Consider the following 18,145-nt stretch of genomic DNA (forward strand, 5'->3'; position numbering starts at 1 on the left):
TTCAATGCCTAACTACCCTCTCAGTAAAGAATTTCTTTCTCAGATCCAGTTTAAATCCTCCCTGGTGCAACTTCAGGTAATTTCCTCTAGTCCTATCACTGTTCAGTTGAGAGAAGAGGCCAACACCCACCTGCCTACAACCTCCTTTCGGGTAATTGTGGAGAGCAATCAAGTCTCCTCTCAGCCTCCTCTTTTCCAAACTAAACGTTCCCCATTCCCTCAGCCTCTCCTCACAGGGTTTGTTCTTCAGACCCTTCACCAGCTTGGTTGCCCTTCTCTGAATCTGCCTCAGCAGCTCAATGTCTTTCTTGTAGTGAGGGGCCCAGAACTGGACACAGCACTTGAAGTTGGGTCCCACCAGTGCTACAGGGGCACCATCACTTCCCTTCTCCTGATGACCACACTATTCCTGGTACAAGCCATAATGCTGTTGGCCTTCTTGGCCACTTGGGCACACTGCTGGCTCATATTCAGCCATCTGTCGACCACCACCCCCAGGTCTTTTTCTGCCAGACAACTTTCCAGCCATTCCTCTCCAAACCTGTAACATTGCATGGAGTTGTAACCAAAGTGTAGGACCCAGCACTTGGCCTTGTTAAACCTCATTTTATTGACTTTAGTCCAGCCTTTACTGACTTTTAGTCCAGCCTGTCCTTCCTACCCCTGAGCAGATGAACACTCCCACCCAATTTGGTGTCATCTGCAGTCACAATAATATGACAGAGTGAGGGAAGCACTGTAGCAGTGCTACTGCTTATTACTATAATACATTTAGTACCCATTTTTTTGTATTTTACAGCTATTTAGAGAAGCATTACCCTCCACATATAAAATTGTTTTGATTGTTATTCAACTCACTTTTAAACTGGACAGTGTTATGCAAGAACATGTGTGTCCCCCACCTCTGAAAAAGGTTTCTCTCCTGTGTATGCCTAATGCTGACTTCACACAGGGCCCAGCATTTGCTAAAACCATTTCTGTACTTAAATACTTAAAAGCAACACACAGCAGCTACTCAATGGTTGCCAAAAGAAATCATGCACTTAATTTGCTGGACCTTCAGCAATTTGTCTAGATTTAACTGCATTAAAAACCTCATACTTTACTGAAGATCTCAAACCTTACATAAAATGCAAAGAATCTGTCCCAAGAAATACTGATTGTGCTGAAAATGCTAATAAAAAATACAGCCACTTTAAGAAACTACTACAATAATGAAAAGTAAAAAAAAAAAAAATAGAATTCTGCAATAAGTTACAAAATTCTACAAAAAATGTATCTTGAAGTGAGTGTGTGTGACTAGACTCCTTAATTTCATTTATATTCTTTGAAGAAAATCAATTGAAGGTCTTAGATTTAGAGTAGCTGGTTAATTTATAGTTAAATTTAAACAGTATTTTCTGAACTGCACCAAGATGTTATGAGAAGTTATCAAACAGACTCAAAAACAAACAAGCAAAAAATCCAACAAAACAAAACAAATAAAACCACCCCAAAACCTCAAAAAAACAAAATGAACAACATAAACAAAAAACAAAAAGCATAAAACAACAACAAAAATTACCCCAGAGCCAAACTTAACTCCTTTCTGTAAACCAAGAGAAATGGTGTCCAACTTCTATCTCCCATATTTCTCACAAAAGCTGGGATATTTCTTAGTACTGAACTGAAAGTAGACTAAGCATATGAAATTTTCTCCAGCTGCATTAATGCCTCATAAATCCCTGTGTGTACTTTGTTGCTTGATTTCTTCTACTTGAAATATTCAAAACAAAACCACTAATTTCAACAGAGAAAAAAAACTGCTTGTGGGTCTTGACATGGAGATAATTGAGTTAGCTGTGGTTTATAGAAATTTTTGAACAGAAATGGAGTTTATTGATGGAAGTCAAGACTTTTTTTTTTTTTCCAGAACATTTTAAAAGAATCAGAATAGTATTTTTTTATAAAGCCCAGAGTTCAATGCTATGATTATATGAATAAACAGAATATGAACAGGGAGCACCAACACAATCCTTCCATTGAATACTCTAAATGGGCACCTAAGTGAACCACCTCACAAAACAACTATATGCTTTCTGCAACATTTCAAAGAAATGGGTTTAGGACTTTAAGTTATTCTGGTTTGTGTACATGCATAAAATAAATTTACAATAACAGTAGGGTATTAATTTTTTATCACTTTTCAAAAAGAGAAGCATTTCTGTATTCTGAATTAACAAAATTTCTCCCATTAATGCTCATATGATGAATTTTAGTTTCATACAAACATTTGAGAATAAGATCCAATAATGGCATTTTTAATAGACTTTCTTCTCTGTAATTCACAGCTCTCATTAAGGAGTTTGCATGGCTTATTAAAGTGTGTATGGTTTTTTTCTGACAGAGGACCACTGTGGTGACAGGTTCCAATCAGGATTAAAACATACAGGGAAAATCTACAGGAAGTCATGTACAAGGACAGATATTCATGGTGCCTAGAATTAATGATTCAAGAACCCAGAGATGAATAAAACACAGAAAATGGTATCAAAAATGTGTTTGATGACATAGAAGAGGTAGGCAGGTGGTATCAATACTGTATGTTCCAGCTGTTGAATTATGCTTCTCTGTTCTTCCCTGAGCATGCAACCACCTTGCAATAATGGCAGAAAACCTATATAGTTCAAGAATACAGAAAAATGCTGCAGCACACACTGAAGTACAAAACGCAGGTCTACTCCTGCCTGTTGGAACACTACCATACACCAGACAGCACAGGGCAAAATTTCTAGCCCGAATTTACCAGAAGAATGCAGGAAAAAAATACTAAAACATGTAATTTTTGATACAAAAATAAGATCATCTCAGTTCATAACAGAGCAAAGAAGATAAAGCAGAAATATTGCTTTATGTTCCTTTATGTCTTCCTCCTTTGCCTGTGATTAAGTAAGGAATGTCCTGAAAAGCAATCAAATTCACTTGCGATAGATAAACAACCAACAGCTTGTGCTGCTGTAACAGAATCTAAGAAGTAGGTTAAGTCCAAGATTCTATCCCAAGATTCTATGTCAAGCAGGATAAGATGGATTTCTCAGCTTAAAAGGCTGCATCTACTTTTTCAGTCTTGTGTAATGGGCAATGCCACATTGCCAGAGAGAAGCAGCATAATCAAAAAAGCCTGTGGAGTTGGAGAAATGCAAGGTAAAAGTGAAGTCTTCCAAACAACTCAAGAATGTTAACACCCTGTATCTCCTCTTTCTCACCAGAATTTCTTCAAGCTGAATCATTAACTAGGCTGTACAAATCAATCCATATTATGTCTATTCCCTAACCTCGTCTCATCCTCAGACCTGTACCTCAGTCATGGGCTTTCGAGAGAAACTCTTGGTTTGAGAGCTTTCCTTGGAGATTTGACACAGCACTGAGCCTAATGCCAAAATAATCTCTTACTCTGAAAGGTGGACAGCAAGGCTACAACCATATGCTGGGTGATTTAATCTTGTGATTTTATGCTAAGACTTTAAAAATAGGAGCAAGGAATCTTTCCCTTTCTGAGAGAACAAGTGAGGGTTTCAACTGCATTTGAGTTCATGCATAGATAGCACATCTGCACCTACACAACTTTTCATGAAAGGGATAAACCATCTGCTTTGTCATAAACTGATGGAGTTATCTCAGTCCCCAGGTTACAGCTGGAATAGCCAGGACAGGCACTGAAAACTCTTCTTCCTCACTTTCATGTCAGGGAACCTCATGTCACATCTCTGTGCCTGCAAGAGATGGCTCAAGCAACAGGAGGGATAAGTAGTGAGAGAAGGCAAGGCCCACATTCAACTCTACCAGACCAGGGTTGCTGAGCATATCAACCTACTATAAAGGCAAAAAATAATAAGCAATACAGTAGAGCACTTCCCTGGTGGCTTTGTGTTACACCTCAAGTGGATTAAACTACCAGGGAGAAGGCAAGGAAATTTGTACATTTGTGGGTGAGTCACTTGCCTCACTGCAAAAAGGGAATAAAGGGTCAAAATAATGACAGAGCTGGGATAAATGTAGTAAGTTCCCTTACAGTTCCTCTGGGAAGAATACTTTCAGCTGCAATTCAACTGCTACTAAAGTCAGAAATGCATTTGCCTTTCCAATTACTGCCATTTATTACTGCTGGTTATTAAAAGCAATGTGCACAGCTGATTTGAAAGATGGCAGGGGCTCAGCTTTTCTTCCCATTTTCATGTCAGTTAGGAAGTGTTTCTCTCATGACAGCCAGAGGAGATCGGGACTTACAGTATCCCCAAGAGCTTTGTGCTTGTCTATTTTACTGCAAGTGAAATATCAGAATCCATCAACTTTTAAAAACTCAGTTTCCAAATAATTGGCAGAATGGATAGAGTCAAAAAGCAGCGGGCACATCTCTTCTCTCACGTCAACATTCTGGCATCTCCAGTCAAAATAATCAAAGCAGCTGCAGTTTGATCTTCCATCTTCCCTTTCAAGATATTTTTCCCTTCACTTTTCCTTCAGTTATGGAAAAAAAAAAAAAAAAAGAATGTCTTGCAGATCAATAACACAAGCATATTTGCACAATAAAAGCCCAAACCACAGGCTGCATACCTGCTTTCCATGCCTGTCAAACACAGATCTGTTCAAAATACTGAAAACAATGCACCACTGCATTTTGGATTCCTGATGGAATAAACAATAGGTAACCTTGAAAATATAATCATAAAATCAGCTGGGTTGGAAAGGATCTCTGAGATGATCAAGTCCAACCCCTGATCCACTACTGCTATGATTACCAGACCATGCACTGAGTGCAACATTGAGCCTCCTCTCAAAAACCTTCAGGGATGGAGAATCCACCAGCTCCCTGGGCAACCCATTCTAATGTCTGATCAACCTCTCTGTAAAGAATTTCTTCCTAATATCTAACCTAAACCTCCCCTGACAGAGCTTAAGACCACTTATATATACCTCTTATAGGGTATCTACCTGATAAGATTACCAAAGTTAGGGCAGTCTTCCTAGCACGTATTTTTGTCAAATATCTTAAATATTTTATTTTACCATCAATGTACTACCATACATTTCCAAAAAGAAAAAAAAAAAGGAAAAAAAACAAAACAAAACAAAAACAAAAAACCCCTGCACTCTTAAGCCAAAATGGGTTAAGCTGCTAGCAAAGAAGAGAATTCTGTAAGGGTAAGAAAGTTGGGAAAGTTTTATTTCATTAAACATTCCAACATGAAGAAAAGGTGCAAAAAGGGAGTCTCGCTTCTAAAACAAATGAGAAGCTCACGTTTTAATGCACTTGCTGGAGGTGACCAAGACAATTAAAAATATAAAGTAACATAACAATTAGAGTATGCTAAAATACCCAGTCACAGGCAGGGAGCAAACTAAGTAAGGTAAAGCTGAAGATAGCAAGGAAAAAGAAAAAGGGATTCTCTGCAACAGTAATTTCTGAATTTTTCACATTTGCACACTTCTCTGGCTTGATGCTATATCAGTTTTAAAACTCTAGGAAGCATTTGCATGACTGTTGCTACAAATAAAATCGGATTTAAATAAAAATGTTGGATGAAAATATATATTTACCTATTTAGCAAGGAGGAGGGTTTTTTTAAGAAAAATAACTGCAACACATAATATTTCAGAGGGTAGTATCTCAGCTAAAGTATGTCACCTCATGTATTTATGTTAAGATTTCATATCAGATCCAATAAAAGTATTTGATTGTTTGCTTCCTTGCTATTACAGATGAACTTGTTCAATCAAGTAAGTAAAATAATCATAAAATTGTATACATTTACACCACAAAAATAAAGAAGGGCAAATGTTTGTTTCATCTTTGATATTTTATTACAGCCCAAAATGCATCTCAGCACAGTAACTACTAGTAACTGATTCAAAGGTATAAAATGTAAGTTTTATATATAGGTTTAATAAGGTTTTTGCATTTAATATTTCATATTCTATTGTATTTGGAAATATAAACCAGGAGAGCTTGAAATGCTGGAGGAAGATGTCATTACAAGATTGGAGGTTAAATGTACAGAGAAGGAGTTGAGAGGTTTCAGTGGGCTCCACAAGAGAAGAGTTTTTTTGCTTTAGGTTGTGCACTGTCTTTATTCAAAATAAAGATGGAAAGTTGGCAGGAAAATAATCTGCATCGGTGGAGGCCTCTGAATCTTCATTTTTAATTAATTTCTCTTATCCCATGAATTATGCAGAATCCAGACACTGTTCATGGTTCAAGCCAAATTTTGCATTTAAAAATGTTTCTAACCTGGGAACACAAAGTATCTTCCTCCTAAGCATTACAGCTTTACTTAGAGCTCTTAATGATTTTTCTTATGTTTTAGAAAACCAGTGACTACTTTATGTAACTGATGATAATTTTTCCAAAGGAATTGTGCTTTTGAATTGGCATCTAATGTCAGTCTAATTCTGTACAAAACCACTCCACTGCTACTTCTAGTTACAACTCATTGGTATCTTGTGTGCAATGTTACAGAACAAGAAAATTTTTGAAGCTTCCTTCCATTATTTTTTTTCCTGCTTAAGTGTAAAACCAAACTACAGTTGCCTGTTTTATTTTGGGAGAGTGGGCTAGGTAAGAAGGGAGGGGATTTGCTAAGGACTCGTGAGCTGTGTCTGGGAATTTGTTCTTGTTGCAGAGGACAAGTACCTCACTGCATAATAACACACATCATCCAGGTGTCTGCTTTATCAGAAATCAGGTTATCTCCTGAACTGGCTGTAAAATAGCCACTTCAGTATAAAAGCAGAAAGCTTAATGCTTTTGTTGTCTGAACTCATCTTTCTCTAAGCCACTGCACCACATCACATGGAGCAGTGTCAGCTGGGGTACCTCTGCAAGGTGAGCCACTCACTGCTGGCTGCACTGAAATCCTTACTGCATCTCATTCCTGCTCCCAAAAAGCCTGTGGCTGTCCAGTACAAGCTTTGATCCCAGGATAACATTTTTGTCTCTTAACTTCTAAGGAAATAGAAGGGTTTTAATTATTTGGTAAAACAGTTGTACCCGAGTACAAACTAAACAGTTCACAACAGAACGTTACCAGAAGTAGAACATAAAGGATCACTTCACATCACCAATGCTAGTTATCTAATACATGCAGAAATAGATACAAATGTATATTCATATATACACATGTATGTGTATATATGAATATATATCATGTAGACGTGTAAGCACACAAAGATGAAACACAGGTCCAGATCTACAGACATTTAAAATCCTGTGCTTTTACTGAACTCAAGAGTAACTAAGAGCCCCAATGCTTGTATAAACCTGCATCAGTAATGCCAACCTTGAAAGCATTTTACAAGTACATGTTTAATTTCAGAAAAATAAAAGATTAAAAAAAAAAGGATGACCCTCAAAAAAATCTCCAGACAGAACCTACATTAAGTTGGAATGGAAATGGGACATATAAATCAATCAGTCAGAGTAGAAAAGATGAAATTACTTAAGTTACCCTCATAATAGATATTACAGATGTAAAACCCCTCATCATTTAACTCAAGGTGATTACAAATATTTTGTGTCTTGTGCCCTAAAATCCATCTGTGATGTTGGCAAAAGTAAATCTAAACAAACTTCAAGAAAGTTAATGAACCAGGTCATTTATGTCTTAACTGGCAATTGCTTTGCTTAGAGCAGCCAATGGCATCTATCTATATCAAGCATCAGCAAAAGCACTCACCTTTGTGCCAGCCTGAGAATCATAGAATCATAGAATTGGCTGGGTTGGAAGGGACCTCAGAGATCATCAAGTCCAACCCTTGATCCACTACTGCTGCAGTTACCAGCCCATGGCACTGAGTGCCACATCCAGTCTCTTTTTAAATATCTCCAGGGATGGAGAATCCACTACTTCCCTGGGCAGCCCATTCCAATGCCTGATCACCCCCTCGGTAAAGAAATTCTTTCTAATATCCAACCTAAACCTCCCTCGGCACAACTTAAGACCGTGCCCTCTTGTCTTGCTGAGAGTTGCCTGGGAAAAGAGACCGACCCCCACCTGGCTACAACATCCTTTTTCAGGTAGTTGTAAAGAGTGATGAGGTCTCCCCTGAGCCTCCTCTTCTCCAGACTGAAAAGCCCCAGCTCCCTCAGCATCTCTTAATTCCTTGTTTCTTGGGTCCATCAGCCATACCCACTGGTCACACAGAGCACTCCCAAAGCTGCTTCTCACCCTCTTGTACAATGCCCATGACTCTCTGCAGCCTTCACTGATCCCCACAGCAGCAGCTGGTCCAACACCCAGACCCATCGGTCATCGCTGCCCAAGGCACAGCAAGGGCTGCCCGGAGCTCACTGACTCTGCAGCTGGGCTCAGCAGCCATGGGGAAGAGCCAAGATGCAGCTGTCATCGTGTACAACTGTTCAGCAAATGGTTTGGGAACCCCTGCTCTAATAACTCCATCGTCAACCATGCAGCAGAGGCTGAGAGCTAACAGGTTGTGTATGCCAGAAAGACCCGAGGCAGGAGAAGGAGGAAAAAGTCCAGAAGGGGATTCAAGATGCATGTGGGCGTTTGTATTTGGCTTGCAATGCTTACTGTGGTTAAAATATTTCTTCAACACTTCTTTTAATACAGAAATGGTTTCAATTTAAAAAAAAAAAAAAAAAAAAAAAAAAAAAAAAAAAGTAACATTTTCATTACTGCCCTTTGTACAGGAATTTAGGCATACAGATAAAGTCAAAGCAAAGAGATCTTGCCATGGGATAGAACAGGCAAGTGTAAGGCATGTGTAAAAGCACCAGGTTTTAGGTAGAAGAGAGCAGACAGAAGAGCTATGCTTGTCCTCAGGACTTTTTCCTAGCATTGCCTCTTTGTTCCTCAGAGACAATTTATCTCTTTCTCCTGATTATTTAAAGAATGTCAGAATACTCTAGGATCTATCTACAGTTCGGTATCTAAGTTTAGGCTGCGTTAATATCCCTCCACTCTTTTCTTCCCACTCACACCCAAGAAACAGAAGAGGAAAGGATAGTTATGAAACAGATTTGATCACTCTATAATCACAGCATGAATGGGAGATGATAGATGATTTTTGAGGGTACTATTTCTAGAGCACTGGATTCCAGATTACATGAGACCCCATTGGAAAGAAAAATTCCAGCCCCTGAACAATGCACCCCAGCAGTGAGAATGGATAACATGTTCACATAAATAACTACATAATGACAGGCACTAGTGTAGAACAAGTTAATATATTTAAATTCAAGACAAAATAGATCATTAATATAAAAGAGAAAAAACATAGGTGACGGAGTATAAAGGGAATTGATTTACATCCCAGTGTTACAGTCCTAAGAAGAAATAGCAGAAATGCAGAAAATTAACAGTGGCTGTAACCTGAGTTGAGCAGATCCAGCAATGTAGAACTCACTTCCAGATAAGTAACAACCAGATCTGCAACTGTACTTTTAGATCTACAAGCAATTTATTTCCAGCTAGACCACTGTGCCAGCTCCCATGTAATCTCAGCTGACACACTACATTGGATACCTAAATGATAACATTCAATGGAAGTATCCTAAAACAAAAGGGCAAAGGAGAAGAAATCAATGAAAAAAATATTACACAACAGCTAACACAAAGCACAATCCTATGTTGCTATGGCTTTGGGTGCTGTTCAGCACTGTGACATTCTTGTTATTGAGAGAAAACAGTCTCCATGATGGAACAGGCTGACATGATATAAGGACACACATCAAGTTGATGGCCAATTCTAGTCTGCCAAAAATGCTACTGCAGCTTTAGCAGACATACCTTAACTAGCTTTGCAGCTGCCTGCGAGCAGCATGGGGTTGGTCAGAGGCTGTGAAACCTGTCTGAGAGTGAATAAATAAATAACTAGTCTTGGCACACTGCACTGCATAATTACATCTGACAATCTTTTTTATGCCTTCAGCCTTGCAGGGATATGTAGGCATTATCCCAGCCTGATTCTTTTTCCAAAGCTGTGGTCCCCAACCCATGCATGGAGGCAATGCATTCCACTGACGACGTTGCACTATTAGTCACAAGCCATCATCACTACTACAGCACACATCAAGAAATCAAAACACAACAGCTTATATTATTGCCTAAGAGCAAATAAAGGGATGTCTGGTTGCAAAATTTCAGTGGTTCACCATCTGAACATACAAATTTTTAAACTGCATTTAAACTAGGACTATGGATATTTCAAGTTTTAACAAGTCCCTAAAAGGATGCTAGCAATAAAGCATTAGGTGGAGAACAAAGAGCTGGGAACACCTGAGATTTCCTATAATAGACACAATTACTGACTTCTGGAAGGCCACAATGTCACTTCAACAGCCATTTAAGAAGTTTCAGGACCAAAGGATGCCGAGAACAATCCTTAGCAGAAAATTAAAAGCATAGGGCTATTCCTTACTCCCAGGTGAGAAACAACCTGAATTATTAACTGGCACGTTAAGCAAGAAAGGTATTAAAAATAACTGAAAAAATATAGATATTTTCAGCATTTTGGAAACAGAATATATCATTTGAAAATTATTTCTACACAAGGAGTTCTAAAGACATGGGAGAAAAAAAGAGTCAAAATCTAAAAATTTTTAAGAGATTGAAGAGAAAAAAAAAAGATACTCTTGAAAAAGGAAAAGAAAGAGGTTTATAGACCATGTGATTAACAGTATTTTCAACCAAAAATACAATGTATGATATACTTGAGGGAAAATAAATGAACAAAATATTTGAATTTATTTTACCTGCATTAGAGAGTGCCAAACATCATTATTAAAGTCCCCTTTCTTATGTACAAATCTCAGCTCATTTAGTACTTACTTTTAAATTCTCACTAATGCCTGTACCTCACTTTTCTGTAGATATTACCCTTCTCACTTAGAGCAACATTTTAAAGGATAAGTTATTGAATACTTGCAAAGAATGGCCAAAAAAATGTTTCTTTATTTACTATGTTTTTAATCCTCACCATTCAAAATCAGAAAGATTTTTTTCATAGAAATTACATTTTTAAAAATATCAACACTAAAGACAAAGTATTGGGCTTTTTATTTTTTAGTTTGCGAATGCTTAAGATTCATGTTTTTTATGTAAATACCAAATTCATTAAAATATCAGTACAAGTCCTTAGGTTAGGACATTACTAGGGTGCCCTACTCTGCCACACTGCAGGTCTCTATCCTAGAGAGAGCCACATGATATGGACCATGAGGAGGACTCCTGGGAAATCCTCAGTGCCTTGCAGGTTGTTTTATTTTCCTTTTCAAAAACTAAACAAAACAACAAAACCCAAAAACAAAATAACAAAACCAAAACAAAAAACCACCACTCTGTATTTACATCATTAAACTGTTCTTCTAACCAAGAACATTTTATCTCAGCTTTTTGAGAGTAACAGCTTCATTTGAAGATTTGTTTCCCCTGGGCATAGCTGCTGCCCTGCAGGTAGCCTCATCAGTTGCCTCTTAATGTTATGTCCCTGGACGACTCTGTACGTGGACCCATGGCCCCACCTTCCTTACAGTAAGTCACATGCCAAAGTGAGTCAGCAGAATATTCTTAACCATTTTCCAGATAAGCAATGCTTGTATAAAATAAATAAATATGGCTCAAATGTGTATTTTCTTACAAGCTTTTTGATTTTTATTTTTCCTTGTTTGGATCTGCATCACATATGTATATTATGTTCTGGCTTCATGCTACACAAACACTTTGAGTCAAAAAAACAAACAAACAACAAAACAAATTAAAAGATCTTAAAATCCTCATAACAAATTGCCCTTCTGTGCTTTATTAACATGTTTCCTTTCAGTTTAAGGTGTTTCCCCTAGCTGTAAGGAAGGCAAATGGATGTCATTAGAATGTTTTCACTGTCAAGCGTGTGACACAGTTCAACAGTTTTTTATCTACCCTTAATTCACTATCATTTTCTCTCCACTGCTGCATTATTCATGTATGTCATCCTCTTCTAAATCCTGTGACAAATACAATTGCAATGACTTTATTTAGGATCAACACTTCCACTCACATTACTAAAAGGCATAAAGTTAAAGCACTGCGTCACTTGGCTCTGCCTGATAGCCCAGCTATCAGGTGCCAGGCAAGGCAGCCATGGAGAGCAGGCAGCAAAAGCTGCTGCCTGTGGGAGATGGGTTTGGGGGCACAGAGGAGCCAGGCAGCACCAATATAAGTTACTGCTTCATTAATTGTGCTGTCTTTGAGGGATGTTAAGAACTGAGTCCCCAGTGAAGGCAGAAAAGCACTCCCTGTCATATTTTAGATTCAGGGTTAGTTTTAATTTATGTATTTTTAAACATTTATTTCAAACATAATCACCAAATGCATATCAAATGTTATCTAGTATTATTAAGTTAAATGTTACATTACACTAGATATTACACTGTTATAGCCTCTGTTACATAAAATCATTTCCATGCAGTCTGCATTGATTTTTAACACTTGGCTTCAGAAACAAAACTGCTGATGTAATTCCAGTTTAAATTCGTTTTAAAGCACAAATTATTTAAATAATTCATTCTGTGTTTTCTATATGACTGCAATTACCCATTCTTATAGCAGGTTGAATTTGACAGTGCCTTTGCTACTTTGACAGTTCACAAGTTGTCTTACAGCTTCAGACAGTGTCAGACCTAGAGACTGTATCTCATGCCAGCTGAAGTGGGAACATTGCTTTGTTGTATAGAAATCTGGTTCAAAAAGTCAGGGTCTGCTAGCAGTTTCTCTACAAACTACCATGGCAGCCATGCTAGAGGTCATGAATATTACATAAGGGCTGCCCATGCATTCAAGCCAGCATTAGGAAGCCAAATTCCCATAGCAACACTCACATAGATTTACTCATTACTAAGGGATGCATCAGTTCAGCAGCAAGTGCTGTACTGTAATCATGATTAGTCTGCAAGACATTATTAGACACAATCTTCCTTTAAAGGCTGTGAATTACTGGTAAAACTCACCACTTCACCTGAATTTCACCTTTCCTAAGAGCAAAGAAATCTCAAACTAGCAAAAAGAAATCCTGATAAAACTGAGACTCCTGATTATGATCAGCACTATCTCTGAGATAAAAGCTGGAAGCAAAGAAGCAGGCTGCTTCTGTGGGATTTCTGCTACACTAATCCCAGGACAACAGAACCCAACTTCAAAAAGAAGTTCAGCGTCTCCTATGGTTGGCAAGCTCCAGGATCTAATTTAGAAACTGCTTTAGGAGCTCTTATTAAATATTGGGTCAAAAATTACATTTTTCAAAACAAGATTTTTGGCTTTCCTGTTCAAGTTTTCTGGCCTGATGAAGCTGTCTGCTTGTGCATTCCAGTACTGTATTATTTAAGGAGCTGGTTCTCACCATATGATCAGGTGTAAAGCCCAATATGCTAGACTCCTGAATTTCTTGCAAAACATGTGGAGTAAACAGGTAGGAACAAAGCTGGCAGTGGAAAAGGAAACAGAATGGGAGATGGAAGGGAGATGGGGAAATAAAAAAGGCAAAATGGAGGAGGGGAAGAGTAAAAGTGAGAGAGCGATTCAGATCAGGTGGACCTGGGGAGGGATCTCAAGAGTGTATCTAAATGTAAGATTTGAAAATGGAAAACAGATCTTGAAAACCAGTAATTTACTGAGATCTGGCAGGTAGCATATAAACAAGAAAAAAACTGGAAAAAAGTGATAAAGAAATGGTAACAAACAAGACAAGCATGATTTTTACAGCCTCGATAGTATTTAAAGATGCAGCACAGATAAGAGAAAAACAAGCCCATACCCTTTTACTGCTAAAAGCCACACGTTCCTAAATGTATATCAAGGAAAACAAAAACACACAGCAAGAACCTGAAGATAACTTAGCATTTCCTTACTAAATTGTCACTCTCTGTCAGGAATATGAAGATAAGAAAAGAAACCTTAAGTCCTAGAGCACATTACTTGTGGGGCCAGCTAACACAAAAACTGTAAAGAAAACCAGTGAAGTCTTCAGGCAAAAAAGACCTTTGTAAGGGATTCTCCCTGTTTACATATGAGTTGCAGGGACCAATCCTTCATTGAAGGAAGAGGAATAGTCTATTTAAGTGCTGATTTCTAGAACTCTAAGTTGCCATAGCACCCCACAGTCAAACTTTCACAAACACCTTCAGTAGCAACTCAATCAAAGCTTTGACCCTATACACCACAAATAAGCACGTATATTCAGTAAGAGAAAAAAATATACAAAGTATTCTGAAATACACAAACACATCAAATACTTTTTATGGAATATGGATCCTAAATTATTTTTTCTGGAATATGTCTTTTCTGCTGTTGTTAGAAAAATCTTTATAAGAGATCTTGCGCTATGTGTTACCACATTAAAAACACTATCAGTAATGGATGAGATGAAAGCTCTCTAAAGATGGACATTTTACAAGTCTGTGACTTGCAGTAACACCTTACCTTTGCTTTTTCCAGCTGTGCCTGGGCCTGTCGCTCTGCCTCTCTTCGCACTGCTTCCCTGTCTTCTTCCAGAGATACATCTGAATCGGATGGACGGCTGGTGTAGGAGTCCGCCGAACCCTGCACAAGGAAAGGAAATACAATGTCACAAGTTGTTTCAGTGCTTACCAAAACAACAACAAAAGTGGTTCTACGGCTTTCCTTCTCTCTTACTTTTGTGTCCCTGAAAAGATAAGAACTGCCCTAAAGGGAAAGTCACTTCAAAAAATTACGTGGAGGTAAATGTTTTCTTCTGGAGACTTTCCAAAAGTGCAAGTGTCTTCCACAGTGTTTTATTTTCAGCTCTATCCCCACACTCTAAATTTTGTGCTTTTCAGCAAGCAGAGCCACTTGCTCTGTAGAGTTACAGCAGTGGTGCAGTGCAGGGCTGAAGGACACAGCAGCTTCAAGGATGGCTCCAGAAAAATTAAAACTCGAAACAGTGACAGTATTATCAAGGAAATGGTATTTTTGTAACCAAAACACAAATTCAGTATCAATAATCACTATTACAGAGTATCACTGAGATTTAACATCTGCTATCCATTTTTCTTTCAGGGCAACCTCTTTAACTGACACACTTTCCCCATCAGAACTGCAAATGCCTCGTACCCATCTCTGCCTCTCAGCAAAACATGCAAATGACCACAATCAACTTCCAACTAATAAAATCCGTCTGGACTCAACACATGTCCCCATATCACCACAATGGAAGCAGCCACAATGCCAGAACAGCTCTATAAATAATGACAGCTCTGCTTTTCCTCTGCATCTCCCTGCATGCAAAATAGCGTTCTGCTAATTCAATCAGAATAAAACCAACCGTTCTTTCCTCACAATAATTTTTTCCCTCCCTCGAATATATATATATATATATATATATTTTTAACATAAGCCAATAATGAAAACACAGGGCTTACACAGATATCAGAATTCTTCAGACGTCCTCCTTTGGCTCTTTTCAGAAGCCTGATCCAGGTGGCCTTCATTAGCCAGACAGCTCAGTTATTGTCCGCAGCTGCAGCGCCCGGCACTGATCTCATGAAACATGTGCACACTGAGCACCGCAGAAGCACTGCTCCTTTCCTATCCATGCTCTGCTCTGAGAGCCTTCCTTCTCTTCCCTCTGCCTTTCAAGCTCTCAGTTTCCAAGTATTCTACTGCAAATAAATTCTCATTTTTTCTCATGCCAGTTAAGAAGGAACAATAATAATAAAAAAATCCAAGAAGCCAAAAAAATCCATACCACCTCCAAAAATCTCAGCTTGAATCACCAAAAGGTAAAATAAAACCAGGCTTCAGGTAAATGTTGTGAGAGATGCTTCAGCTGATCATCAACTGAGATCGCTCACAGAAAAATACCTAGGGCTTTTTCCTTTCTGTTTAGGGGGGTGGATTTGGCTGTTAAAAATAGTGCTTATAAGAGAACCTTTTAAAATCCTGTGCAAAATGTATTCAGTGACATTTGCAAGTGCAAAGTTCATTTCATCTCTTCCTAGATTGGCTGGGGGTGGGGTAACAGGCTGTTCATATCACTGGGCATGCTCCATATGTGCAGCCGTTTACGCAGATGCTCGCATCACACCAGGCTGTTAGCCTATGCCAAATTGCCATTTTACATCTCAAGGGTAAACAGCTGGAAAACGCAAGGTCCCTGCAGAACTGGGAGAGCTGGTACAGCGTCTCTTTCCTGTCATGTATGCCTTCTACAAGCCACATTTTCCTTTGACACTCAGTTCTGTCACACAGCACTTCCCTCTGTTGCAAAGCTCTGAGCTCCACTCCGAGCCCGCTTACAAAAAACGTAAGTCAAAAAATATGCCTGTTGAGCAGGAATTTAACCCCCTACTTACTGCTTGTAGTTTTTCTGACATTCACAGAGGAAAGAAGCAAAGCATAACTGCATCACGCCACTTTATACCTAAATATTAGAACCTAAATATTGCAAAACTAAAACAAAACATTGAATTTCTATGTGCTCCTTTTCAGAGTCATCCTCTATCCCATCATAAACTGACATGGGAATAACGTACTAAAGCATGGTTTTCTAGGACAGTTATGATTCACTGACAGACATGCAATGCTAGTTAAAAAAGATCACTGTAGCTGTCTGCAGCGCCTGCCTTTGATATAATTCACAGTTACAAGAAAAATAATAGAGATTACAGCAGAGAGCAGTGGTCATGCACATGTCATACTATATCAACATGCCCCAGGGGGGTCCAAGTCTGCCACAAACATGTCTGTGTAGCAATGAAATTTCCCCCATCACAAGTGATGCAGCAACCTACCTTTAACCATTATTAGAACAAACAATAGTTGTCACTATATTGACAGTTTAAAATAAAGGTAAATTTTAATTTCCCAAATGTTTTTGTTTTTTCCTGAAATCCATATAGCATAGAGTTTAATGATTTGTCTCTGAAGTGACGTCAAGAAAATTACTCTCTGAGGGATATTTTAGTTACAGGAATACAAATACATCTGCTAAGTTATAGTGATCTTCCAAAAACTATAACGCCTCCTGAGCTGAAGCAAAAAAAGCAGAAAATAAAATATACTTAATATCTTGAATTTTTTTAAAAAATCTTATTTGCAAGGAAAATACCCAGAGACCCTGCAACATCCCCAGAGCCTTTTCAAATTTGGTTATTCTTTAAAAATTTCCCTTTAACACCTGTGGCAAGAGGAAAGCAGCAACAAGTAGACAGATGTGTAGTGCAGAGTTTAAATCCTATTATGGTTGACACAATAGTGGCCTATGGTCAAAACCACTCATGTTATCACAGCACTAATGCAAACTGAGGCTGTGATGAACCCCACATAGAGTCCCAGCCCTCAGGACACTTTGGGGTCTCTCAGCCCTTAAGAAAGGTCACATCCAAATCCTTCCCCACCAGCACTGCAGGCACAGTGTCATAAACCAACCCCAAAGCAACACTACCTTCAGATAAGAGGAAAACAAACAAACCAGCTATTAAGTGTGACACAGTTATTGTACAACAGCCCAGGCACTTTCTACAGTAGTTACACAGAGAATGCATCATATTTTCCACTGACTAAGTGGCATGGCATCACTTTTACTGTCATTCATTCTGCTGTTCAGAAGGGATGAAGCCTTTTTTTAATATATACAAATATTAAAAAAAATTAAAATAAATTAAAAAAATAATAAAAACCCCCATATAAACATAATTCATATCTCTGCCAAGGGAGCAAAATGCTTTTTGGGTCAGGACAGAATAGTTAAAATTGGAATTTCATCTTACAGGCCACAGAGATCATTTACAGTACTGGCCATGTCTCCAGCTGGCCACAGTCCCAATACACATCCAAATAATCATGATTCAATTTATTTTAATTATATTGACATGAACCAAACTCAACATTACATTTGTTTTCCCAGTGGGATAGACATGTCTGTGTAAATTTGCTGTGGAAAGCAGAAGATGGGAACTTCTCAAATGTGGAAAAAAAAATGAAGTCTGACATCAGGGCAACCCAGGAAAAAGGGGAGCATACAGTTACAACTCATTCATTTTATCAGCTACTGAATATTTTTATGTGAACTAAGAATTAATTAAATCACTTTAAGATTAAAACAAATTCAGAAACTATGATGAAGCTACAACAGATACAGCTTGACTACTAAA

At 38.2% G+C, this 18,145-nt stretch overlaps 1 protein-coding gene across 4 annotated transcripts in view; it reads right to left on the bottom strand.

Annotated features, from left to right (window-relative positions):
* Nucleotides 1-18,145, bottom strand: part of CACNB2 (calcium voltage-gated channel auxiliary subunit beta 2) — a 224,748-nt gene that overhangs the window by 63,652 nt on the left and 142,951 nt on the right. For 3 of the 4 annotated variants that reach the window (XM_030446526.1, XM_030446527.1, XM_030446528.1), the window contains one exon: nt 14,454-14,573. In XM_030446526.1, the coding sequence (XP_030302386.1) occupies nt 14,454-14,573 (120 nt within the window). Of the gene's footprint in view, nt 1-14,453; nt 14,574-15,412; nt 15,946-18,145 lie in introns of those variants that run through there. The other variant, XM_008492698.2, reaches the window with a different exon arrangement.

This window comes from Calypte anna, chromosome 2 (genome assembly GCF_003957555.1).
Source record: "Calypte anna isolate BGI_N300 chromosome 2, bCalAnn1_v1.p, whole genome shotgun sequence".
In the NCBI taxonomy this organism is placed as follows: Eukaryota; Metazoa; Chordata; class Aves; order Apodiformes; family Trochilidae; genus Calypte; species Calypte anna.